At 53.3% G+C, this 25,439-nt stretch overlaps 1 protein-coding gene across 3 annotated transcripts; it reads right to left on the bottom strand.

The window, feature by feature from the left end:
* Positions 1–120: 120 nt before the first annotated feature.
* Clasrp (CLK4-associating serine/arginine rich protein) lies at positions 121–24,229 on the bottom strand. Of its 3 annotated transcripts, NM_001024294.2 has the most exons (21): positions 24,179–24,229; positions 22,971–23,088; positions 14,985–15,082; positions 14,438–14,539; positions 14,195–14,274; positions 11,135–11,219; positions 10,209–10,357; positions 9,286–9,382; positions 7,555–7,633; positions 7,389–7,462; positions 6,494–6,535; positions 4,979–5,194; positions 4,617–4,886; positions 3,588–3,845; positions 3,280–3,319; positions 2,967–3,027; positions 2,770–2,828; positions 2,644–2,690; positions 1,014–1,096; positions 452–476; positions 121–236 (listed from the first exon to the last, which is right to left on the bottom strand). In NM_001024294.2, the coding sequence occupies exons 2-21, from the start codon at positions 23,067–23,069 to the stop codon at positions 194–196; spliced, it is 2,007 nt and encodes a 668-aa protein (NP_001019465.2). In that variant the 5' UTR covers positions 23,070–23,088; positions 24,179–24,229; the 3' UTR covers positions 121–193. The 3 variants fall into 3 exon arrangements, with proteins under 3 accessions (NP_001019465.2, XP_063127863.1, XP_063127865.1); XM_063271793.1 differs by lacking the exons at positions 22,971–23,088; positions 24,179–24,229 and adding an exon at positions 22,745–22,876 and having other exon boundaries at positions 1,014–1,118; positions 2,642–2,690; XM_063271795.1 differs by lacking the exons at positions 14,195–14,274; positions 14,438–14,539; positions 14,985–15,082; positions 22,971–23,088; positions 24,179–24,229 and having other exon boundaries at positions 1,014–1,118; positions 2,642–2,690; positions 10,225–10,357; positions 11,135–14,112.
* Between the last annotated feature and the right edge of the window lie 1,210 nt (positions 24,230–25,439).

Below are 25,439 nucleotides of genomic sequence, written 5' to 3' on the forward strand. Positions count from 1 at the left end.
GGATTGGCCCCTTCCTCCTGCCCCTGCAGGCCTCACTCACCACACCCTGCAGGCTACCTACAGCACCTGCAGCAGTCTTCAGCCTGGAAGTTCTAAATTAGAGGACAGCATGTGGCGAAGTCCATTAAATAATGTTAGCTTTTATTTCACTACAGAAACCCAGCAGCATAACAGCCCCCAACTCTTCTTCTGCCTAATGTCTGTAATGGGGGCTTCGGGACCTGGACCTCGAACGCCTGCAGAGAAGGGGAAGACTATGAGGGTGGGATGCTGGGAGCCTCCCTCGCACCCACACATGCACCAACAGGCCTGGAGACAGTGCAGAGGGAGGAGTGCCTTCCGTAGGGAACAGGTACAGCCCCACCAAATGAGGGGGTATCAAAAGGAGGGACGCGGGGCACTTCTAGAAGAGCTGGAGGGTCACCCTTGGTGGTTGGGCTATCAGCCTCACCTGCGGGAAGAACTGTACTCTCGACCTGAAAAGAAAAGGAGGGTGATGTGATGCCAGCCAGTCTCCACGGGCCATCCTCACCCTTGCCAAAACATCTCTGTGCCAGGATCAAGCCCCTCCCCCCCACATTCTTAGCACTAAAGGGACAGATGCAGTCTGTATGCTTCAAGCAGTGTCTTACTGGTTTTTTTGTTTGTTTTGAGACCAGGGTCTTACTATTGTAGACCTAACTAGCCTCAAACTCTGAGAGCTTCCTGTCTCTGCCTTTGTACCTTCCTAGAGATGTGCCACAATACCTGGCTGTTAAAGACTTGAAAATAGTACCGTGGAGTCTTTCTGTAATCTAGGTTGCTCCCAAATACCAAATCATCTAGCCATCCTCCTACCTCAGTGCTGGTGTCTTACTGGGGGGGTGGGGAAGTGAACTTTTTATTTGAAGCGGGGATTTCTCCATGTAACCCAGGCTGGCCTCTACCTCTTCAGTGCTGGGACCACAGGGGTGAGCTGCTTGCTAGTGGTCTCCTACCCTGGTACTGCAGGAAGGGTGGGGGGGAACACTCACTGTAGCGTGGGGAGGGTGAGCGGCTCTGGCGGCTGTACTGGCGCTCCCATTCTTCTCTCTCCTTCTCTCGTCGCTCTCGCTCCCTGCAAGGGGAGAGGGGAGGCAACCAACAGGGAGGGGTGAGCACCTGCTGGGCTGTACACCTCCACCTAGACCAGGAAAGCCAAGCCTAGCACAGTAGAGGGCTGGCCAACTGTCTCCCCACAGGCAGGACTGGGAACCCTGGCAGCCTTGTCTATGCCCTGTTCTCCCAGGGGGTCTGTGAGAAGGACCGTATTCCTAAAGTGAGGCTTGGACATGGCTGATGCAGACAGGTGGTGAGGTAAAGTGGCTGAAAGAGCCAGAAGCCAACATGACCAAAGAGCAGAGCAAAGTCCCCAATGACTCTTCTAGGGCTCTGTCTTTGAGAAGGTAGTGAGCGCAGCTAGGACTGGTCTTGAACTCATCATCATCTGGTGGAATTGTACAGGCATGAAAATACCATGCCTGTGCTCTTGCTCTACCCCACAGCAGTGTCTGACACTCAATGAGCATGCCACACACATGTGACAGGACAGCTCAGAGTAAACACTGTGCCATAAGCATGACAACCCGAGTTCCATCCCCAGGTCCAACGCTGGAGAGTTCTGCTATCAATTCACAAGTTATCCCCTGGCCTCCACGCACATGCATGTGCACTGGCTGGCTGATATGTGCACTCACGCTCTCTCTCTCTCTCTCTCTCTCTCTCTCTCCACCCTTCTCCCTCTCACACCAAGATAAACACGGCCTTCCATGCCTGTAATCCCAGCACTTAGGAAGACAAAGCAGGATTGCTACAGATTCATAGCTAATCTGGGCTACAGAGTGAGTTACAGGCTACCTAGACCTACACTGTGAAACACTTATCTCACAAAAGAAAAACAAAAATGTAAATTATGTATATTGTAAAGAAATGACCAAGCAGGAGCTGGCCTGGGCACTGGGCAGCAGGCTGTGCCACAGCAGTTGGTGGCATGGCTTACCACAGAGATAGGAGCCATCCCCACCACTGTTCCAGAGGAAGACAACTGAGCTCAAGAAAGCAAAATGTTTGTTCCTCTACTTTGACACAAAGCAGAAAGAACTGTCAGGAGCAGGCCCCCATCCCTGACCGGCTCCCCTCTTTGCCAATACACAGTGTAACAGCCCAGGCTCTGACAGAGACCCTCAGGTAGTCATCCTAGCGCTTAGTTTGGTGGGCACTGAGGGGATGGCCCACTTGAGGCTCCAAGATGATAGGTACCCACCCCAGAGCCACCTGATCAGACTTAAGACAGCTGAAACTAAATCCCAAGCCTGTGGGCCCAGGCTCTGACTGGCCCAACACAGAGTGGAGGAAGAGAAAGAAGAGAAGAAGAAAAAGCTCTTGGGCCACAAGACTGGCCACAGGCAGCTTCACGTCACCAATTGTTAGGCATCAGACACCAAAGGACAGTTGCCAGGTATGGGGAGGTCAGGAGGTAAAGGCCTGGGGCATGTGGAGGGCGGGCAGGCAGGCAGGCAGGCTGCCAGGGGAAGAGGACAGCAGTAGTTGGGCTTCAGAACCAGTGAAAGGACCAAGGTGGCTCCAACTACAGGAGGCTGGGTGGACCACAGGTCGGAGCCTTACTTCATTCGGATCTTTCGGGCCATGGCTCGCAGTTCATCCTCGCGTTCCTGCAGCAGAAACAGCTATGAGGGGTGGTCCGGCCCCCCACTCTACCTGCATGCCCTGCCCATCCGAGCACAGCCTGACCTGCCGCTCGTGCTCCTGCTGGATCATCTTCTCCTGAGCTGCCTTCTTATCCGCCTTGACTGTGGATGGAGGGAGAAAGGGTGTGAGGCTGAGGGCTGGGCTCACAGTCCCCACACCAACTGGACCTGCTCAGGCAGGCTCAAGAGAGGTCAGCCCACTCTTCCCACAGCCCCAGCTGGACTGAAGGCAGGACTTACACTGGCGGTTCAGAGCCTTCTGCATCCGCAGCTTCAGCCTCTCCTGTGGGGTCAGCTTGGGCTGCGGGAGAAGGGGCGGGACAGGCGTGGGTGCCCAGAGCTCGCCCAGCCCACCTCAGCCAAGAGTCTGGACTTAGGGGTCAGCTGGAGCCCCATGGGAGGCAGGGAGGGGACTTAGTTTGCCTGGGTAGCCCTTCCCCAGTCCCTGGGCTGGCTCTCCCCTCCCCCTGGGCCCCCTGCAGGCCCACCAGGCCCAGCTCTGGACACTGCTGCTGACGGGAATTAGACGGGCGAGTTCCAAATTCTTACTGACTTTGGCAGCTCCTGTCTCTTTACCAGCGGCAGGTTCGGTCCTGGGTTTTGAGAGAAAATGGCAATGCCACTTTTACCATAAGCCTCAGGACTGGCATCAGCCATGAGCTCCAGACTCCTCAGGATATGTTCTAACCCTTATAACCTAGGCAGGACCACATCCCTGACAGCCTACTCAAGCCAAGGCCATGATGGCCCTGACCCCCCCCTGCAGTGCACACACCTCCCAGAATTGCCAGGATACTGCTACATTCCCTTCAAAATAAACTGAGGGGGGGTCCCTCAGCACCAGCCAGGCCCCTAACTCACTTTTTCAGCTTCTCGCCCACAGCAGGGGATGCTGCTGGCCTGGTCAGCTTCTCCCTTGGGGGCGATGGCGAGTGACTCTGGCTCTGGCTGTGGCTCTGGCTGCGGCTTCTGCTCCGGCTCTGGCTTCGGCTTCCACTCCGGGTCAGACTGCGGCTTCGGGAAGGGCTGAGGGACCAGCTGCTGCGGCTATGACTGCTGCTGTGGTGCCTGGGGCCCCGGGCACCCCGCTTATAGCGGTCACCTGAACGGGAGCGGCTCCTAGGTGTAACAGGAGGAGGAGGGCTGTGAGGCTCCAGGGACCTACAGGGAGTCACCCCAATTTCCAAATCCACTTTGCTCCACACCAATCTACAGGTTCTGCATCAGTTGCACAGCCCAGGGTTTCCCTTCTAGGAGCACTAGTAGTATTCTCAAGAAAGTAGTCACCCCAGGCTGGCATTCAATTTGTGATTGCCCTACCCCACCCCACCCCTGCCGCCGTTCCCCTGTGGTCATGCTACAGGAAAGACCCAGAAGCCATTTTCCAAGCACATAATTAATGAATCTCCCTAGGCTGATTAGTACTCGTCTTCAGTTCTGAGTGCATACTCAGTCTGGTAACATGCATGTTCAGCCTCCTGAGAGCAACAGAAAAATGACGGCTCGCCTAGCCATTAATGACTGATGGCCCCATAGCTGTGTCTGTTCTACAAAGAAATTCCAGCTGTGTCACTAAGCCTGGCCCTATACAAACTCCCCACTGCTGCTTTCCCCAACCAAACTTAAAAACAGCTACAGCCCACGCTCCTCTGTCCCCTGGGAACCCTCCCTCTTCTTCAAAGGATGTTGCCCTGCCCACGAGGTTCCCAGGTCCTGTAGACCGGGAAGTTCAAGCAAAAGCCAAGGAGATACCTCCATGCCCCGCCCCATACTTTGGGTACCCACCCCGTCCTTCTTCCAATCACGTGCTTCCCAAGAGAAGAGGGCTGGCCTGGTCTGTCCACAGCCCGCCTCCCCAGTACCCGCTCCTGCCCCGTCGCTATCACAGACCTGCTCCTTCGGCGGGGCGCGTACCCGCTGCGCCGGGCTGGCGAGCGTGAGTAGCGGTGTCCGTCGCGGGAACCACCGTCTGAGTGCCGTCGTCCACGGCTGCGGGAGCGGGAATAGCGCCGGGAACGGGAGCGCGAGCGGGACCAGGAGCGGGAGCGAGAGCGCGCGTGGCGGCCAGAACGGTAATAGCCACGGCGGGAGCGCGAGCTGGAGCGCGAACTGGATCGGGAACTGGAGGTCCTGGAGGCGGAGGACGAAGAGGAGCGGCGGCTGCGGGAGGACGGGGTTTGTCAACGACAACGTCCTAGGGGGCCCGTCCCTCCACCCGGCGGTCAGCTAGGGCAGGCACGAGCGTTACCGACCGGGCGCTGGCATTACGGCCTGGAGCGGGGCCACCCGGTTGGGGAGGCGCGGGGGGCTTCCCTGGGGCAGCCCCGGATGCGGCGGCTGCAGCAGCTGCTGCAGCTGCCTCCTCGTCGCTGCCTCCAAAACTCGTGATAAAAGTGATTTTTTCCTCGCGGCCTGGGCTCGGGGAGCGAGAGCGGGAGCGGGACTCGGAACTGGATTCCGAAGGTGACCTGCAGCCAGAGGGCGGGCAAAAGAGAGGCAGCATTCAGAGCCCCAGCTGTACCAGAGCCCTAGTGGGATGTATGAATTCAAGTCTAGCCTGGTATACATACATTGCGAGGTCAAGAGCTACATAGAAAGTCCTTGTCTCAAAATATAAATATATATATGTGTGTGTGTGTGTGTGTGTGTGTGTGTGTATGGTATACATACATTGCGAGGTCAAGAGCTACATAGAAAGTCCTTGTCTCAAAATATAAATATATATATATGTGTGTGTGTGTGTGTGTGTGTGTGTGTGTGTATATATATATATATATATAATTTTTATTTTATTTTTTTTACTAAATAAGTCTGTGACTGGTGGGATGGCTCAGCAGGTAAGGCTTTTGCCTCCAAGCCTGAAAACCTCAGGTCAATCCCAGAATCTAAACGGTAGAACGAGAGCTGACTCTAAGCTGTCCTTTTATTTTCAGCCCTGTGGCACATGTGCACCACCCCGACCCAGACTGATAAATGTAATTTTTCAGAAAATGGGGGGTGGGGGGTTTGAAGGGAGGGGTAGTGGCACACACCCTTAATCCCAGCAGTGAGAAGGCTAAGGCCGGCAGATCTCAGTTTGAGGCCAGCATAGAGAGTTCCAGGACAACCAGGGCTACATAAGAGTCCTTGTCTCAATGTCTCAATAAGCAACAACCACAAAACCCAAAACAAACAAAAGAAAAAAAAAAAAAAAAAAAAGGCTGGCTTTCTGTGCTAGTTAAAAAACGAAAGACTAGGTGTAATGCAAAGAAGGCTTTGCCTATGCAAGAGACCCTGGGTTCCAGTCCTAGAACAGAAGCAAAACACAGTGAGGTCTTCCTGTCAACCTAGAGAGGAACTCAACTAATTCCATCCCATAAAATACGGACCCAGGACCCAGTGTTTTCCCTTTAGGGAAAAGCAGGCCAACAAAAGGTCCCTGGCCCACCAGGCCCCACCCCCTGGCCTTAGGAAAGAGAGAGGGAAGTTAGACTGGACTGCCCTCTACAACCCAACACCCCGGGACTGCACCCTGGAGCCTGTCAGTGCCTGGCCTTTCTAATTCTAGGAATCTTGTGTTAAAGACACCCAATATTCATGTCCTTTTATGTCATATTTGATTGTATCACAAGTCTGTACGTTAACATTGGAAGAAAATAGAGATTCTGAATTTTAAAAACACTGATGAAGACCCAACCCCCACCCACAGACCACAGGATGCCATCTGCCACAGGCATGGCCAAAAGGTCAGTATCAATGACAGCGTCTTCCAGGGCACTGACACTTACCGCTTATAGGGGTCATAGGTGGGGCTGTCTCGGCGGGCATAACTACGGAGAGAACAGGGAAGGACAGGAGAGCTGGGACCAGGCTGACTGGTGTGAAGCTGGCCCTATCCCTCCCTGAACTCCAGTGCTGCAGATTGTGCACCCCATCTCATTATGGGGACCACACAGCTGTCTCCTTATTACAGCACGAGACTCTGAGCAACAGCAACCAGAACAGACAGCCCTGGCCCTGCCTGGCCTTCCAATGCCGCACTGGAAGCCATGATGACCAGTCCCAGATCAATGCTGTCGTGAAAACAGTGACCAACCTAACTCAGTGACTTATCCCAAATCTGAGGATTCACTCTTCATACGGGAGAAACAGTCCCTGTGAGGGCAAGTGACTTCCTAGGGTGGCACCATCCCTAGTGAGGAGCCAAGGTCCCAGCTCAGGCCTGTGGCCTGCAGCTACCCTCACTGCACACCACCATCACTCCCGACCCTTCACCAGGCATATGCCTGGGCTCCCGGGCCCAGAGTCTTCACTAGCCTCATCTGCTCTACCCAATCCTCTCTCAAGACTGCCTAGGCCTCTCTACTTCCCAGTGGAAGAAAACTATAGCTAGAATGGAGTCACTTGTCTAGACCCTGTAGACATGACACTGACCAGCACAGGTGGTCATAGGTTCTGGCCACAATTCCCCCAGCCACCCCCAGCAGCCTCCTGTTCCACTCCCCAAGAGTCCCCAGTCCAGCAGGGTGGTGACTGGAAGGTGGGGCAGGTGGCCTCCCAGGCTACTCCTAGCTCTATTGGCTGTCAACCATGTGCATCATCACAGTTTTGCTGAAGTCGAGGCCAGGCTCCACTTTTGAGCCCCTGGCAGTTGAGGAGGGTTGCCCAGGGGAGAAATCCTACCTGGGAGGGCTAATCTTACGGCCCCTCAGCCGCTTCTCCCGGAACTCTCTTCGCTGTCGCCGTGAACGACGGCCCTAGGTGGGGAGTGCCAGGACAGTAAGGGGTGTGCCCTCCCTGGAGATACACTTTTACAACCCCCCCCCCCCCAACCCTACCCAGACCTCACCGAGTACATGGCTTTCTCCTCCTCCAGGGCCTTGGCATGTTTGATGGCCTCTGCCTCCTCCTTGTCTTTCCGTAGCATCCTGCGAAGGAAGTCAGAATTAGCATGAAGGGCATGGGTCCCAGAGTGGGTAGAGCCCTGGTAAAGGCGGCAAAGACAGCAGGGACCTGATGTCACGCCATGATTCTTGGATAGCCCTGTCCTTTGTCCAAGTCAGGGCTTTGCTGTTACAGGCTAGCTGGTCTTGAATTCAATATGTAGTCCTAGTAGCCAAGAAACGTGTAGGCACGCACTGCCCCATCCTTTCCTGCCCTTCCCTATGACAGGGTCTTGTTCTGTCAGGCTAGCTTTGAACTCATGACCTTCTGCCTCAGCCCTGGACTGCAGAATCACAGGTGTGCGCTACTACATCTAATTTCTCTGATATGTTCGACACTCATTGAGCACCTAAAAAAGCTGGTTTTAGATGTGTTTTCCATGTGCTTTGCCTGTGCATATGTTTGTCTGTCACATGTGTGCCTGGTGCTCCTGGAGGTCATTAGAGGGTGCCATATGCCCTGGACTTGGTTGTGAGGCACCCTCTTTAGGACCCCTCTGTGCTGGCACTCGGGGCTGAAGAGATGGCTCAGAGGTTAGTATCTATTGTTCCTCCACAGAACTTGAGTTCAGTTCTAAGCACCCACATCTGATAGCTCACAACTGCCTGTTACTCCAGCTCCAGGGGACATAGTGCCCTCTTCTGGTCTGCACATGATGCACAGAACGATTTATAGTCAAAACAGTCAAAACACCCCTACACATAAAAACCCAGAACCAAACAAAAGGGAGAATGCAGAAGAAAACTCTATGCCTGAAACTGTGAAAGGCAGAGCTGGGATGGTGGCCGCAGCCCCATCCTTTCCTGCCCTTCCCTATGACAGGGTCTTGTTCTGTCAGGCTAGCTTTGAACTCATGACCTTCTGCCTCTGACCAACAGCATGGCTCCAGTTCAGTGACAGGTGTTATCTGGAGGTGACTCAGGGGTGTACGCTGACAGACCAGTAGACCTGATGTCCTCCTCTGGTACCTGCACGTCCATGGGCAATGCACCAGTGTGTGTGTGTGTGTGTGTGTGTGTGTGTGTGTGTGTGTGTGTGTGTGTGTCTGGGTGGTGGTGGCAGCAACAAACACTTTTACTCCCTTAAAGGCAAAAGCACTAGAGCAGTGGTTCTCAACCTGTGGTCCTGCCCTGTGGGGAACCCGTATGTCCAAAGATATGTACAATTCATAGTGCCAGAAAAATTAGTTATGAAGAAGCAATGAAAATGTTATGGTTGGAGTCACTACAACATGAGGAACTGCATTACAGGACTGCAGGTTGGGAAGAGCCACTGTGCTAGAGGGTTCTAGGTTGACTAGGGCAGGGACCGGGACTGATCCCTAGTTTCAGACAAAAACTGTCTCTGGTCTGTTGGTGCCACTGATGTAAAGAAAGTGATTGGTGTGGCATGACCGTACAGGCAGTGGCAGAGGCCAGCTCATTATCATATGACCGATGCATACGGCTGACCACTAGAGGGTGCTGTCCCCAAGGAGCTCATAGCTTCCAGGTCACATTGTATGACCAGATCTGTTTCTGCAGAGTGTGGGGCCTCAAGTTCATAGCTCACAGGCTGAGAACAGCTGTTGGCAGCAGGCATGTGATGCAGAAGCCAGGGCAGGGCCAGAGTATGACATGGCAGCCAGCACTCTCACCTGACGAAGTCCCCGTCAGCCATGCCGTAGGTTGTGGCCTGCTTATTGAGATCAGCCACCTGCTCCTGGTTCAGCTCATCCACATCCACCTCCACGTCTGCACCAAGAGAAAGGCTGTCAGGGACCCAAGGCCCAGGAGAAGGGGGGGAGCACCCCAAGTCGGGGCAGGTCTGCCAGATGAAGCCCCTTCAGGGAGGAAGCATCTGTGTTGGCCCAGCTCTGAGGCCCAAGCTGGGGCTTGGGCAGTGCAGCACAGCATAGCACAGCACAGCAGGGACCAGTGGGGTGGATGGATGAGTCTGTGATGGAGTGCAGGAAAGACAAGAGGATGGGAGGTGGAAAGACATGGAGGTGGGGTGGGGCAGCAGAACCCATGTGGAAGGAGGGCAGGAAGGACATAGAGGGAAGGAAAGAAGGACAGATGAGAAGTTTGGTTCTGCCTGGGGCTAAGTCCGAATGTGCATCAGAAAGAGTAGGATAGAGGGGGCAGTCTTCTTGCTGGGCAAGCCCATGGGGGTGGTGGTGGGGGTGGTGGTGGGGGTGGTGGAAGGAGATGACAGTGGAGTGTGAGTGACAGAGGCTGGAGGATAAGGGGCTGGAGGATAAGCTCTAGGACTAGGGAAGGCTGCTTTCCCAGGGCATAGCAAGGTCAGCCCAAGGAGAAGAAGAGGGGCTGGCTCCTAGGTGGGAGAATCTTCTAGATCAATGCCCAGAAATGGGGCGGGGCTTTGGGGGAAGGGGCACACAGGGGATAGGGGACAGGGAAAGCTGGAAGTAGCAAGAGGCTGAGGCCCTGTAGCTGGGGGCGGGGGATGGGGCGGGGGAAGGGCTTGTAAGCACGGGTACCCCACAGAGGGTGAGGGACGAGACACAAAACCGATGCCCAGGGACTGCAGGTGGGGAGGGCAGAGAGGGGACCCCACCGATGTCGGGGATGACCTCATCTTCATCCGAGTTGCTCTCCTCCTCTGCTGGTGACTCTTCCTCCTCTGGCTTCTCGGCCACCTTTTCTACCTCAGCCACAGTACTATCTTCATAGGTGTAGCCGATGGAAGCCTTCTTCTCTGCCAGCCTGGGAAAAGAGCCATGAGCCAGGGGTACCCAGGAGGAACAGGGCCACAGGTGAGCCCCACAGTGTTACACACATCCACCTGAGCTCTTCCACTCCAGTCCACCCCACTATGGCCTGGTCCTTCCCATCCCTGTCCTGGTACAGGGCCTCCTCTTCCAAGAAGTCCTCCTTGTCCACCTTTCTCTCCTGCCTCAGGCACTGTCCTGGACCGTCCAAACTTGCCCACATTGGCCTCCCCTGTCAGGATACAAGCGGACCCCAGAGTCATCTTGGACAGAGTGTACCTCAGCTCTGCCCTCAGAGGCCAGCCAGAGACCACTGCCAACTTCAACTGTTACTATACCCTGCCTCATCCCAGCACCCTTATCCCGAGCCACGGCTGAGCGTCAAGAAACAGATCCTGTATGTGGCTGCTCCCAGGTCGGAGCACCCAGCCAGGCTGGCTTTTGAGATGGCTGGCAGCACTGATGCCACCAGGTCCCTGTGGGTTGCAAACTCGCTACATGCTGGCACCAGAACTTTATGACTCCCCATCAGCCACGTTCCTCGCAGCTCCTGACTTAAAGCTGACTCTGAGGGCGGCCTTTCCTCAGCCCACCCCAGGACTTATACCTCCCATTCTGCAAGGCAGGAGCGACAAACCTGGGTGGAGCCTGTCTACTGTCACTGCCTCCCCCTCTCCACATATATGAAGGCAGCACCCATCAAGTGCTGGCTGACATGAAGGGGTAGGGAGGCCGGTCCCTGCCCACCCCATCAGGCCAGACCCTGACTTACTTCTTCTTCTCATCCTCGCTGGGTCTCTGCAGGCCTCCATACAGCTCATCAATATAGATCTGATACAAGCACTGTTCCTCAGAGACTGGGCAAGGAGAGGCACACACAGGTCAGCCCAGCCAGGCACATGTGAGTGCAGTGGGACACAAAGACACAGGAGGGAGTGGGAGGGGGACAACCAAGGCAGGGTCACCTATCTCAAATCACTCTTCTGTCTAGGACCCAAGTGACCACAGTATATAACATCAGCCAGATGACCCACTCACACTGTGACCTGGCTCGTTAAGTTAACCCTTGACCCTTGTGTCTCAGCTCCCTCTTCTATAAAATGGGATCCCTGACAGAGAGTAAGTACTTTGGACCTAAGGGCCCCTACCACTGTCATGGAGCCTCTCTGGCCTCCAGAACCATAAAGGCCTATAAGTGTTGGGCATCACTGGCTGCCGTGTGCTCCCGTGTGCTCCCGTGGGTTGGCTTCTATTAATGGAGTGTCTGATGATCCTGTTCTCCTACACCCCCAGCATCCACTTCAGAACTTCCTTCCCAGGGTACTGAGGCAGCCAGTCTCCCTTCAGCTCTGGACTGGGGCTCATGTGAGTCCTTTCCCTTCCCTTCAGCTAAGCTCCCCTTCCTCTTTAAAGGGAACAAGTGAGGAGCATAAGAGTAAACCTAGGGGGTTGGGGATTTAGCTCAGTGGTAGAGTGCTTGCCTAGGAAGCGCAAGGCCCAGGGTTCGGTCCCCAGCTCCGGGAAAAAAAAAAAAAAAAAAAAAAAAAAGAGTAAACCTAGGCCGAACAAGTCCTCTACCATGGAACTCCATCCCCAGCCTTCTTTTTGAGACAGGGTCTCCAAGTTGTTCAGGCTCTCAGGCAAGCCCTGAACCTGAGGCCTTCCTGCTTCAGTGTCTAGGGCAGCTCTGGTGCTGGGCCACTGTGGCAGTCTGAGTGCTTCAGCTCTTCTGTCTGGGCATCAGGGTCTGTGCTAGGTGACAAAGCATGGCCCCTCCTTGGGACTAGGAGACTCCTGCCTAGTCTGCATATCCTAGCAGAAGGCCCTACTGCCCTCTCCCAGTGCTCGCTGGCCTGTCTTCAACACTGTTCTCCAGGACCTCTGTTTACCTAATTTTAGGAGCTAGAATCTACTTTCCCTGGGCTAGCAGAAAGCACACATCGGCCCTGCTGTCTGTCTTCCCTTCAGGAACACTTGGCGAAGCATCCCTTAGACCACCTAGGTTTGTTCAGTGGCTCTCCCTGGGGCCCCGTCCCCACAGCAGCACAGAACACACTGCTTGTAGGAGTGACTGAAGGACTAAGAGAAGCCCAGGCTCCAGCTGCAAGGAACCATGTGGCCTGGACTAAGGGCAAAAACGACAGCACCAGGGCTGGAGAGATGGCTCAGCAGTTAAGAGCACCCGACTGCTCTTCCAGAGGTCCTGAGCTCAATTCCCAGCAACCACATGGTGGCTCACAACCATCTGTAATGAGATCTGATGCCCTCTTCTGGTGTGTCTGAAGACATCTACAGTGTACTTATATATGATAAGTAAATAAATCTTAAAAAAAAAAAAAATAGGGCTGGAGAGATGGCTCAGCGGTTAAGAGCACCCGACTGCTCTTCCAGAGGTCATGAGTTCAATTCCCAGCAACCACATGGTGGCTCACAACCATCTGTAAAGAGATCCGAAGCCCTCTTCTGGTGTGTCTGAAGACAGCTACAGTGTACTTATATAAAATAAATGAATAAATCTTTAAAAAAAAAAAAAATAACAGCACCATGGTGACAAACGACAAACTTCTTGACTCTAAGGCTGCACTGCCTGCTAGGAGGTGGCAACCTCTGATTTTAAGCACATAGAAGCATCTTAGAAATACAGAAGTCTGGGACTAGGAAGCCCACATGCAGGGCCACCTGTGTCAGCCAGAAGCAAGGCTTGCAGACCCATGGACCCATCTAACACTCCACAGGGAGGAGTGAGACCGGCCGGGAAGAGGTTTGTGTGGATGACCCTGGCCCAGGGCGCCCACCAGTGAGCTCTCCATGCTTAGGCAGAGGCAGGGAAGATGTCATATCCAGACAGACACCCACAAGTTCTGTCTAAAATGGAGCCATCAAACTAGACATAGCGGTCCTTGCCTGGGGACCAGCTGCAGCACTGGGGAGGGTGGGGCAGGGGACCGTGAGCTTTAGGCCGGCTCGGGCTAGAGTAAGACCATGTCTCAAACATACAAAGAGTAAGAAGAATATCCCAGGTCTAACGGTGCAGCTCGCTAGGCGAGCACTTTCCTAGCATCTGTGTGCACAGAACACAAGAGGGGGGGACTACTGAGTCCTCTCCTGCCGGAAGCCATGCAGGGTCACCCGGTGCTATCTGCTTTGTCTGCAGTGCTGGGCACGGAACCAGTCTCCATCTGCTCATGCATGCCATGTGCACAGGTAACGAGGCATGTGTGTAGAGGTCAGGGCTGGGGTCTCCTGAGCAAACTCAGGCTGTCAGGCTTTCAAGGCAGGCACATTTTCTTCCATGAGAGAATTCTGAGCCAGTCCCTGAGCTGGTACCCAGAGCCTCACACACCCAAGTGCTCCACCACTGAGCCACATCCCAGCCACATGCAGGTGTGCCCTGATGACCTGACAGAGAAGCCTGCTCAGAGGATCCACCCTCCCAGGGAAGCCCAGAGGAAAGTCCTTGCCTCCTGGACCATTGACTCTCATTCACAAAAGCGAACAGTAAAGGCCAGATTTGGCATGTTCGGGGCTCTGCCCATAACAAGGAAGAGCTTCTTCCCCTCTCCCATGAAGCTGGTGCCTGCCTCCCTCCTTTTTTAGGAAAAGAGCTCTGTATAGAATCAGAGGGAAGGGATAGATGTGGCCTGGGCAGAGACCTCCAGTCTCTTAACTCCACAGAGACCCTGTGCCAGATTCATGGACGCAGACCCAAAAGGGGGGAGGGTACACACACTAGGACAGAACCAAAGGTGACCAGCAGCAAGTACCTGGGTGAGCCTTGTCTAGGTGGTCCAGCCTCAGGCCCCCATGCCCCACGCCCCGCCCCGCCACTCACTGCCGGCGAAGTCGTTCTGCACCAGGCCTCGGTAGCGCTCGTAGTTACACTTCCGCTCGTCTGACTCCTGTTCTGGGGAGCTTTAGGGAGGAGTGGGTTAAAGAGAAGGTGAGAACCAAAGCCCCAGGCCTCAGAAAAAGTGGTGGTGGTGGTGGTTAGGCTTCTGGCTAAGGGAGGGAGTGGACAAAGGTTCAGTCAGGGGGAAGGGTATGCTGAGGCAGCCCAGTCTTGCAGGACACTTACATGGTAGTGAGCAGTGGGGGCGTATAGTCAGGGATGTGGTCTAGATGTGCACGGACATCAAAGCGGTCGATCATGTTGTTGGTGTCTCCCTGCCAGGGCATCCTGAGGTGGGAGGGCACAGTCAGAGAGGCAGAACTGAGTCCAAGCACCCAGTCCCCACCGCTTCAAGCTCCTCTGACGTCCACCCAAATCTACATCTGGGGTTTGGGGCCCAACAAGTCACCCACCTGCCAGTCCATAAGCTAGGACCTCACTTCTCAGTGCCAGGAAACAGCAAGGAACTTAAAAAACTTAAACCACTAAAGGAGGCACAGTCACCCTGAACCAGGCCCCTCTGGCAACCTGCCCTCTGCCACCTGGGAGCTTCAATCAGCCCTAATGCCTTCCCTATTGTGAGCATCTATACAACTTCTCTGATAGTCAACTGGTCTGATAACACAAGTCTGACCTTATCCGAGCCTCTACTGCAGACTCAAGAGTACCCCCAAGTCCCTTCTGACACCATCCACCTCTCCACCCCCACCTCTCCACCCTACCCCCATCTTACATGTTCACAGGGCTCTCAGCAGCCAGGGCAACTGCAGAATCCAGGTGAACCTTGCAGGCTCGGCCATGTACCTGCAGGAACTGGGCGGGGTCTTTCTTCTGCAGAGATGAACAGGTCAGAGGTCACCAAGGCCCACCATGCCTCCCTGAGTAGACCTAGTGTCACCTGGCCTCTGGGTCAAGTCTCTGGGCCACACCTCACAGGTGAGCCAACATGCACAGCACCAACAGCCTAACCACCCTGAGGGACAGGGAACAGTATCCTTCCAGGCGTGGCCAGGGGTGCTGAACTCTGCTCTAGCTGAGGCGAACTGCCAGCAAGGCCTATCTATCCCGGAACTAAGGCAAGAGGATTACAAATTAAAAGCCTACCTGAGCTACAGACACACACTGTCAAGTGTTACCCCACCTCTTTGCTCCCATCCCAAGTCATCCATTTGGAGCACAGTGCGAGCCCTGGGCCTGGTGCAGCCTCTGAGGCAGCACCATCACATGGGCAAGGGCAGTGATGCATCTGCAGTAGGACAGTGACACTGACAAGAGCACAAGCAAGGCACCAGGAAACTCAGTCCCACACAAGGTAACCCAGGCTGAGACTGTGCTGGACTGACAGTGCTACTGCCTGACACACAGGAGGCCCTAACTCCACCCACAGCACTGCAAAAAAAAACTACAATGAATACAAAGTTCAACAAAAAATTATCATCACACGATCCAGCAACTCCACCTCTAGGTACAGGTCTTACACATGCTAACACTCACGCCAGCACTGCTCACGGGAGCCAGAAAGTGCTAACAACCCAGCAGACTACCTGTATAAAGCGGGGCATTACTCAGCCATAAAGGGGACCAACATGCTATCCACTACAACACAGCCTTGAACACACAGGGCCAGAGGAAAGCCCAAACACTGCATCAAGTGGAGAGACACACTGAGAAGCTCCCCAGAACTGAGGGTGAGAGGGGACAGAAGTGAGGGCTCACGAGCATTTGTGAGGTGCAGGCAACACTGCAGTGTAGGGGACTGAACCCTGGGCCTTGAGCATGCGAGGCAAACATCCTACCTCAAGGCCACAGCGCAGCAATGAACCATGAACTTCTAATGAGTAAACTGTGGTACAGCACTTACAGCTAAGAAAGCTGCTTACACAGAGCACAGCAGTGCAAAAAGCCAACCATGTCAGTGGGTGCCTGTAACCCCGTCACTGGGCAGGCAGAGAAGGGGGGATCCTGGCTGTTTACTGGCCAGGGTTGGGGAGAAATCCTGTCAAAAGCATGATGAAGGAGCATCTATGGGATCCCCAACATCGGCCGGTAGACTCTACCAGTGCTAACATACTTGAATAGAAGCTAACATACTAGAATAGAAGCCTGTATATAACGCACACACAAATTATTTTTCTTTTATTTCAACATATTTTGTTTTGACTTTAAATTTATTTTATGTATATGAGTGCACTGTAGCTGCCTTCAAACACAGAAAAGGGTATCAGATCCCAGTACAGATGGTTGTGAGCCACCATGTGGTTGCTGGGAATTGAACTCGGGACCTCTGGAAGAGCAGTCAGTGCTCCTAACCACTGAGCAATTTTTCCTGCCCCCCCCCCTTTTTTTTTGCTTTCAAGACAAGGTTTCTCTGTGTAGCCTCGGCTGTCCTGGAACTCACTCTGTAGACCAGTCTGGCTTGACGAGATGCACCTGCCTCTGCCTCTTGAGTGCCAGGATTAAAGGTGAGCACCTCCACCTCCTGTCTTTGACAAAATAAATTAAAAAATAAAACAAGGGCTGGAGAGATGGCTCAGCAGTTAAGAGCACTGACTGCTCTTCCAGAGGTCCTGAGTTCAAATCCCAGCAACCACTTGGTAGCCCACAACCATCTGTAATGAGATCTGATGCCCTCTTCTGGGGTGTCTGAAGACAGCTACAGTGTACTCATATATAATAAATAAATCTTTAAAAAAAAAAAAAAAAAAACAAAACAAAACCAGCCCAAAAAAGGACACCTAAGTGGGAGCCTACCTAGTCTGTCATCCTGATCCTGATCCTGGGGCTGGGAGATGGGTTACAAATCCATAAGCCACATCACCACAAAAGCATCATGGGAACAATAAACCATGGTGGGGAAAGCACAACTGCCCTGGCCTGGCAGTCACTGGGTAACATCACACGACCAGGAGGGCCACAGGAGGGCTCCTATGCTACTCCACCAATGCCGAGCTGGCTCCCACAGTTCTGCCAGAGTCTCAGCACATCCTCTGCTTGGCTCCTGCTGTCCACTGGCCATCTTCCCCCTGGAGCAAGTGGCTACTCTGCTCTCTGCAATGCTTTCCCTGTCCCTCAAAGCCATGACCCTCCTCTTCCCAGTACCCTCTGGGTGTCTCCCTGCCTTTCCTCCGCTCTTCTGGTCCAGGCTTATGGGCCTCTTCGCTGTTGTTCCCTCTTAGTAGGGCTACTTTCTCCCTCACCCCACATCACCTAGAGCCTCCCCAAGCTACCCTACATGAGTGCCTTGGGTCCTCAAGTTTCTTCAGGGCAGTGACCGGCACCTGCTATTCCAGCTCAGCTAACTTCGTCACCACCTACCTCCCACAAGAACATGAAGCAGAATGTCCCTCCCAGGGGATAGGGATCTGTTTTGCTCACTGCTATACCTGTCCCCAGGGCCTAGTCCCCAAAGGGCTCTCAAGGCCTGTAAATCAGGCAGGAGGAGAAAAGAATCCTCTCTGACAGAAGACTCAGCTCTTAGAAGCCACAGCCTCCCAGTGGCCAAGGTGCTCATACTTGACACCCCAGCTCCATGTCATTGTCTGTCCCCAACCTCCTCCCTCCCCACCCCCCTCGCACAGGAAGTAGATGCAGGTGCTGTGCAAAGACCCACAGTGACCACAGCTGGTACCCTGCTCCTATGACTCTGCCGGTTACTGGGCTGTCGAGACTCTGAGTTCACAGTGAAAAAGTTGACAGGGTGCAGCTGGGTGGCTGTGAAATCAAGTCCTGGGGCTGCCACATCTGCCTGCCTTCTTCAGCTCCTCAGGCCACAGGGCCTCCAGCTAGTCTGAGGCCAAGACTCTAGGGACTGCCACGTGCAGTATGGAGTCTGGCAAGTGTGTGAGAGCCCCTGGAGGGATCTGCATCTCAAAAGTGACAGCCACAGAGCCCAAGTAAAGTGCCCGGGGGGGGGGGGGGGGGGGCAGGGCATGCTTGGGGGTGTGACACTGTGGAAAAGCCAAGGAGCCCTAACAGCCAGGCTCTCAAACAGCACTGTTTGTGAGAACTTCCCCAGCTCAATCCCTGCAGCCCTAAGACACCCATTTCCCACGAGGAAACTGAGGCAGAGCCACAGGCTGCATTTGGAATCCATCACACTAGCATCAAGCAGAAGTAATCCAGCCGCAGACAGGCCTAACTCCTTTCTACCTTTTGCTTATTTTTTCCAATTTTAGGATAATTGTTACTGTGGTAAAACGTACCAAGCGTAGAACCTATGCTCAACTACTTTCTTTTTAACTCCCTCACTGCACTGGGGATTAAACCCAGAGCCTCGCCCATACTAGGCAAATGCTCTCCCTCTGACAGATGCCCCAGCCCAGGCCTTAACTGCTTGAGTGCAGTGTATCAGCTAACACGCACCTCTCCGTGTGAACCATGCTTCCCTTCTCTACAATGGCCTCTTCTTGCAAAGTGGAAACTCCACGCATTGAAGACCACCTCACCTAGCCCACAACTACCACTCTGTGTTTGCATCACCTGGCGTGCAGAAACCAGCCATACTGTCCTTCTGGTTTTGGGGTTGTTTGTTTGATTTGTTTGGGACAGGGTCTCACCATGTAACTTACTGAACTCACAGAGCTCCAGCTGCCTCTGCCTCCAGTGTGTCCCTGGCTTGTGCTCCACATTGGATGTGAGGTAAATAGCCTTTCAGTGTATGTACATAGTCACCTTCCTTTCTCCACTTCCATGTGTGTGCATGCTTGCATGTGTGTGGGCACCTGTAGGTGCACATGTGTGGGGAGGCCTGGGGCGCATGTCAGGGATCATCCTTCACCCTCCCACCTTCTCACTACGCCATGGCCTCTCACTCACTTAAATGCGGAGCTGGCTGGTAGGGCTGCTCTGGCTAGCCAGCTCCATCTGGGGAACCATCTCTGCCTTCCCAAGGTTGAACGACAGAAAGGCCACCATGTGAACTGGCCCTCCTCATGTTGCTGTAGCAAGTGCTTTAACCACTGAGCTATCTCCCAGCCCACAGCTTCTTTATTCACTCACCCACACAGTCAGTTTCTCCCAACTCTGGCTCTGTGAGCCATACCGCAAAGGATCTTCCTGAGATGCTAAATCCAGGCTGAGCGCAGCACAGACCTGGCATGGCTAGTCTCTAGGCTCCACCCCCAGCACCGCAGGCAAACAGATCAACTGAATCCACTGGAACCCACCAGGCTGTGCTCGCTCTGGGCTCAGACAGGGCAGGAGTCCATGTGGGCGTGTTCCCTGTCATTCACTGCCTCCTTTAACGCTTTAGCAGATGCCCAGTCCCAACAGCTCAAGCTCCACCTCTAAGGCTCACAGTTCAACATAGAGGACAGCCCTACACTCCACAGTGATGACCTTATTTACAGGGAAGGGCTGGCATGAGGAGCTCAGGGGAATGCCTGGCCCGGCAGAGGGCCTGCTGGGCCTTCCAGGAGACACATTTCCCACCTGTGCATCAACAGGGGATTGTACTTCTTTTTCTTTTTTCCTTTGAGACAGTCTCACTATGTAGCCCCGTGTGGCCTGAAACTTGCTATCGAGATCAGGCTGGCCTCAAACTCAGAAACACGCCTGCCTCTGCCTCCCTTTAATGCAAGAATTAAGAGCGTACCCATCAGGTTCTGTAGGTTGCACTTCTTTATCCAAATTAGAGAAGAGGCACGGGGGGCACACACTTGTAATCCCAGCATCAAGGAGGCTGAGGCAGGAGGAATGTGAGTTGGAGGGGTAGCCTGTGACCTGAATTCTACGCAGTGAATTCTAGGCCAGCCCGTATGACTTCGCAAAATCCAATCTCAAAAGGAAAAATATTGACAAGAACTGGGACAATGAGAAAAGTCATAAAACTCGAAGAAAAGCAGCCACCAGGAATGATCAGGGATGCAAATCTAGCTGCTCACAGACAAGCTTGCAGGCAGCCGCATCCCAGCCTGGCTTTCCTCACCCCCGCACCCCCTACACCACCCCAGCAGCCATAGGTAGTGGCCTGGCCATCTCCCAAAGCTCCGCTCCGCTCCGCACATCTGGATGCCGATCACATTCCCGTCCTGCCCTGGACACTGGTTGCTTGTATGGTTCACATCACAAAGAGCCTCACAGACACTTGTTGTCAAGCTCTTCCTGTCACCCAGTGAAGACTGTTCCTCATCAATGCCCTGAACAAAAGCTCGGGAAGCTCCCCTCCGTATCATTCACCCACTGGTCTGAACCCAAACTCCATTCTACCCAGCAATCACAGGGGCTGTTGAGTCTGCTATTTCTCCTTTCTTTGTGTGTCTAGGATGGCGCTGGCTAGGCAAGCGCTCACCACTGAGCCACATCCCGGCCCTGCAAGTTAACCCTTCGGGAGCCTCAGTTACACACGAGCAGTGTGGCTGTCCCCTCCCTGTTCAGACATTCCTTCCTGGTTCAGGAAATGAATGCCACGTAAGTGGCTCTGAAGTTTACTACTAGCTGGACACGTTCACCAAGCTGCTGCCACAGAGACACAGTCGTTGACAAGGGCCACAGACAGGGAACACTGGTAGAGCCACTTGTAGCTGTGGCTCGGAGCTCTCCCATGCTGGGGTAGACTTTCCGGTGATGTGCATGGCTGAGTCCTCCTTGCTCTGTATGTAACTCCAAATACACTCAGAAGTCACGAGGCTCGACCTTCAAGGAGTCCTCTCTGGTGTGTTGCTGTGCCTCACTCAAGTCGCCCCAAGGAGAACCCACAGAACACCCAACAGGCAAGCACACACTGGTCTACACATCCACCCCCAGTCAGCCTGTGAGGAAGCTGCACCCAGTTGCTTTCCACTGGCAGACGGCCCGCCCACCTCTACATCCCGATTCAGTGCTCCCCTCACACACATGGCCGAGCCCCCCAGGAAGGGAATCCATGTGCCAACTTCCTTGAGGCTGAATGGGCCTGTGGGACGATCAGGTTATCCAGACAAGGGGTCATGGGAAAACACCCAGAAAGTCTCTCACCAAGGAGCCTAAGAGCTCCTGCCCCCCTTCTCTCATTTCCTCTCTGCTGGGTAGAACAAGGCAGAAGAGCCAGAGCCTCCAGAGGTCTCAGACCTCAGGACAAAACTTCTTTGAAGATAGGAGACAAAAGTCTGTCAGTGTTAAAACCAATTGCTCATGTTTCATTCCTCTGCTGCAGCCAAATCAATTCCACACAGTGTAACATTCTGCATGCAGAAGGAAACATTAGGCAACATAGAGAGAGCCAGCAGATCTGGACAACTTGAACAAGGGAGCCAGGCAGAGAGGAGAACGGCATGAATCTGGAGGAGAGGTAAAAATCAAACTAAGGGGGGCTGGAGAGATGGCTCAGGGGTTAAGAGCACCGACTGCTCTTCCAGAGGTCCTGAGTTCAATTCTCAGCAACCACATGGTGGCTCACAACCATCTGTAATGGGATCTGATGCTCTGTTCTGTTCTATCTAAAGGCAGTGATAGTGTACTCATATACATAAAATAGAAAATAAAAAAAAATCAAATTAAGGGTCAAGTGGCTCAGTGGCAAACTACTTGCCTAGAACCTACCAGAACGGCAGGGGCCTACGGGTATGGCTCAATGGTAAAGCACCCCCCTACTCCCAACCCCTGCCTAGAATCCCCCAGTGAGGGGCTGAGTGTGGCTCAGTGGTAGAGCATTTGCCTGACATAAGCCCTTTCCTGGTTTCCAATTTCAGCACCTCATAGAGAATATCCAAACTACGTACAGCCCTGAAAGCTACAGTAAAGAAACTGGCTTTCTCCCAAAGACACCCACAAGCCATAGGATTCGGAACGAGAGAAATGGGACCAGTTTTACCCTCACGAAGACCTCTCTAGTCTGCTGAATGGGCTTCTGGAGACAAGACTGAAGGCAAAGGGAACAGAGAGGCTGGGCAGCAACTGTAGTTAATAGGATGTCTACAAGAATCTAAAAGAACTGAGCCAGGTAAGCAATTGTCACTTCACACTGTGGGACAGTCCCAAAACCAAGCCAGTCAAGACAAGGTAAGGCATCACAGACCAAAGCTGTATCTATGATGGCAGATATGGAAAAGACCAGCAAAGGTGTCCCAGAAAGCCATGCAGGGGCCTCAAGGACTTTTCAGCCAAAGCATGGAGTCTGCTTTGTCTTTTTATTTATTTTCCTCCAAAAGCAATGAAGAGAGGGGACAAAGTCAAATGAATCTTGATGGCACTGCTGCTAGATGCCAAGCCAAGCCTCAAGGATGGCTGAGCTGCTCTGGGCACTGGAACGCATTGATGGAGGAGCAGAGAATGTTCCAGAGGTCTTACTCCTGGAATGTTCAGAGAGCCACAGAGTCTTTCGTCTTTGACACCAATGCACCGGGGCTGCACCAGACATACTAGGCAGATGCAAACAGAGGCCCTCAAGTTCACTCCAACCACTACGCTGAAGAAATGACTATCGCTGAGTATGGCAACAGCACAGGACTGTAAACACAGCACTCGGGAGACACAGGCAAGAAGACTATGAGTCTGAGGACAGCCTGGGTTACCTACCAGGATTGTCTCCAAGAGACGGGGTAAGGGCAGCTCAGGTGGTAGAAGACTTGTGCAGGGCCCAGACTTCTATCTCCAACACCACAGAAAATAGTCACAGTAGAAAAGGCGGGGAGGGGTACAACTAGGATTCTGAGGAAAAAGAGCTCTTGCCTTGACACACTTCCAAGCCCAGGACCCTTCCCTCGGGACCCCGCCCACCCCATGCTGAAGCCTGCTCACTCACAATCTTCTCATAGTATTCCCGACGCCGCTCTGCCCTCTTCTTGTAGTCCACCATCATGCCTCGAAGTTTCCGCTCATGCTTCCGAGCCTCGTGCCACATCGTGCTGAGGCTTCTCTACCTGAGAGAGGAGGGCACCAGACATATCAAAGGGATGGTAAAGACTTACAGTCCTCTAAAGAGTTGATGTTGATCCAGATGCTAAACCCCAGGCTTCAGGAGAGAGAAGCCTTGCTGCAGACCTGGAGGCTGAGCGCACAAGAGGATTCGTTAACAGTCCTGTGGCAGTAGCTCGAGATCTATGAGAAAGCTCTCGGGGACCTAGGTAAAACCTCCTCCTGGGAAAGAAATCATCTTAGATTCTGTGCACCAAAGTCCTTATGAAAGACTATGGAGTGGGCGGTCTTTGGAAGGCTGATGCAGAATTGTCTTGAGTTCAAAGCCAGCCTTGGTTACACCGTCCAGTGTAGCCTAAATATGGAGAGCCTGCTTTAATTTTTTTTTTAAATGGCTGGGAGTGATGGTGCATGTCTTTAATCTCAGCAGTGGAAAGACAGAGATAAGCAGATGTCTTGAGTTTGGAGCCAGCCTGGTCTGTGTACTAAATTCCACGCTAGTCAGGACCTCATAGAGAGATGCTGTCTGGAAAAAAAATAATGGAATTTTTGGAATAAAAGGAGTGCCTAAAACCGATCCTTAGCTGCCAGGGCTGGGCTCACAAGAACCCCAAAGATCCCTCTGCAGGAACCATGCATGGTGCGGGGGTTGGCGGGGTGGAGCAGTGCTATAAGATAGGTTAGTAGAGAGAAGCAACAGGACAGCAGGGGCATGCTGCTTGGGGAGGGGGGTGAGTCAGGTGAATAGCGAGGACAGAGGATGAAGATGGTCAGGCAGCTGAGATCTAAAGGTCGGATGTGAAGCGGGCCAGGCGTGCAGGCTAAAAAGAGAGGCTGAGGCCCTGAGCCGAAGCGATGGGTGAGAGGCAGGGGCGGAGCTGGGGTACCGGGGTCCGGGCCGAACCCCAAAGCCCGGACTCGGGCCTGAGGAGGGGCGAGGGGCGCAGCCTGAGGCCTGTCAGGACGGAAGCAGGCGGGGCCGCCCTCAGGGCCCGGCCGACACCCACGGCAATCCCCGGAACGCCTCGGGCAGGGATGAGGCCCGACTGCCACCGCTCGGAAGTCAGGAGGTCGAGGTAGGACGCCTGCACTCACCGGCTGGTCGCCGCCTCCCACTGCTGCGCTCGCGCGCGCTCACGACCCGCACCGGAAGCGGAAGTTAGAGGTTGAGCGAAGGAGAGAGGCGGCGCTGCACAAAAGGCACTTCCGCGGTCGCAAGGAAGGGCTCTGGGATGTGGGCGTGGTCCTCGAGATTGGTTCGAGTTGTGGGCGGGGCCTGTACGGTGGCACGTTCTGGGCCGTCCTAGCCCTGAGGTGGCCAGGAAGCTCAAGAAGAGGAACCCATTCCAGACATGTTTTGTTATTTTAAAAGATTTATTTTAGGGGCTGGAGTGATGCCTAATCGATTGAGAACACTGGCTGTTCTTGCCAAGGTCCCGAGTTTAATTGCCAGTACTCACATAGCGGCTCACAACCAGTCTCTTAATTCAAGTCCAATGGTAACCGATGCCTTCTTCCGATGTGCACACATGCAAAGAAAATACCCATATGCATAAAATACAAAAACTGAAAAGTCTTTTTAAAAGACTTATTTTTGGGCTGTAGAGATGGCTCAGCAGTTAAGAGCACTGACTGCTCTTCCAGAGGTCCTGAGTTCAATTCTCAGCAACCACATGGTGGCTCACAGCCATCTGTAGTGGGATCCAATGCCTGATGCCCTCTTCAGGTATATCTGAAGACAGCTATAGTATACTCATATACATAAAATAAGTAAATCTAAAAAAATTTACTTTATGTGTATGCCTGAAGGTGTTTGTGATAAATATATAATTTTAATTACTCCCATGTATACATACATATATGTATATATATATATATATGTATACATGTACATACTCATGTAAATATGTTCATACACAGATATAGATATATAGGATTAATTAAAATGATTTATAGGTTGTGATTCAGTTCATACAATGGTAGGCTATGAACAGAAAGTCCAAGAATGCAGTAGATGCTCAGTCTACAAGGCCGGATGTCTCAGCTGGTCTTCAGTATATACTGGAATCCCAGAGAAGGCTCTAATGCCAGTGAAGGAATGGACTTGCTAGCAAGTTGAGGGCAAGCAGGCAAAGACCTAAAGCTTCCTTCTTCCACATCCCTAAATAGGCTTCCAGCAGAAGTTGTGGCCCAGAAAAGATCTGGATTAAAAGTGTGTCTTCCCACCTTAAGATCCAGACTAGAAGTGGATCTTCCTACTCCAAATTAAGCAAAAATCTCTCCCATGCCTGCCCTCCATTTTGGGGTTTTAGTTCTAGATGTAGTCAGGTTGACAACCAAGAATAGCCATCACACA

This window comes from Rattus norvegicus, chromosome 1 (assembly GCF_036323735.1).
Source record: "Rattus norvegicus strain BN/NHsdMcwi chromosome 1, GRCr8, whole genome shotgun sequence".
Lineage (NCBI taxonomy): Eukaryota > Metazoa > Chordata > Mammalia > Rodentia > Muridae > Rattus > Rattus norvegicus.

Bases quoted from the DNA above. Each gene is read 5' to 3' on its own strand.
- Clasrp (NM_001024294.2), bottom strand. From the start codon at position 23,069: ATGTGGCACGAGGCTCGGAAGCATGAGCGGAAACTTCGAGGCATGATG. The intron at 7,634-9,285 runs GTGAGAGTGCTG...CTTCCTTCGCAG, and splicing joins GCTGACGGGGACTTCGTCAG to GATGCTACGGAAAGACAAGG. The intron at 3,846-4,616 runs GTCTGTGATAGC...TGTTACACCTAG, and splicing joins GCGCCCCGCCGAAGGAGCAG to GAGCCGCTCCCGTTCAGGTG.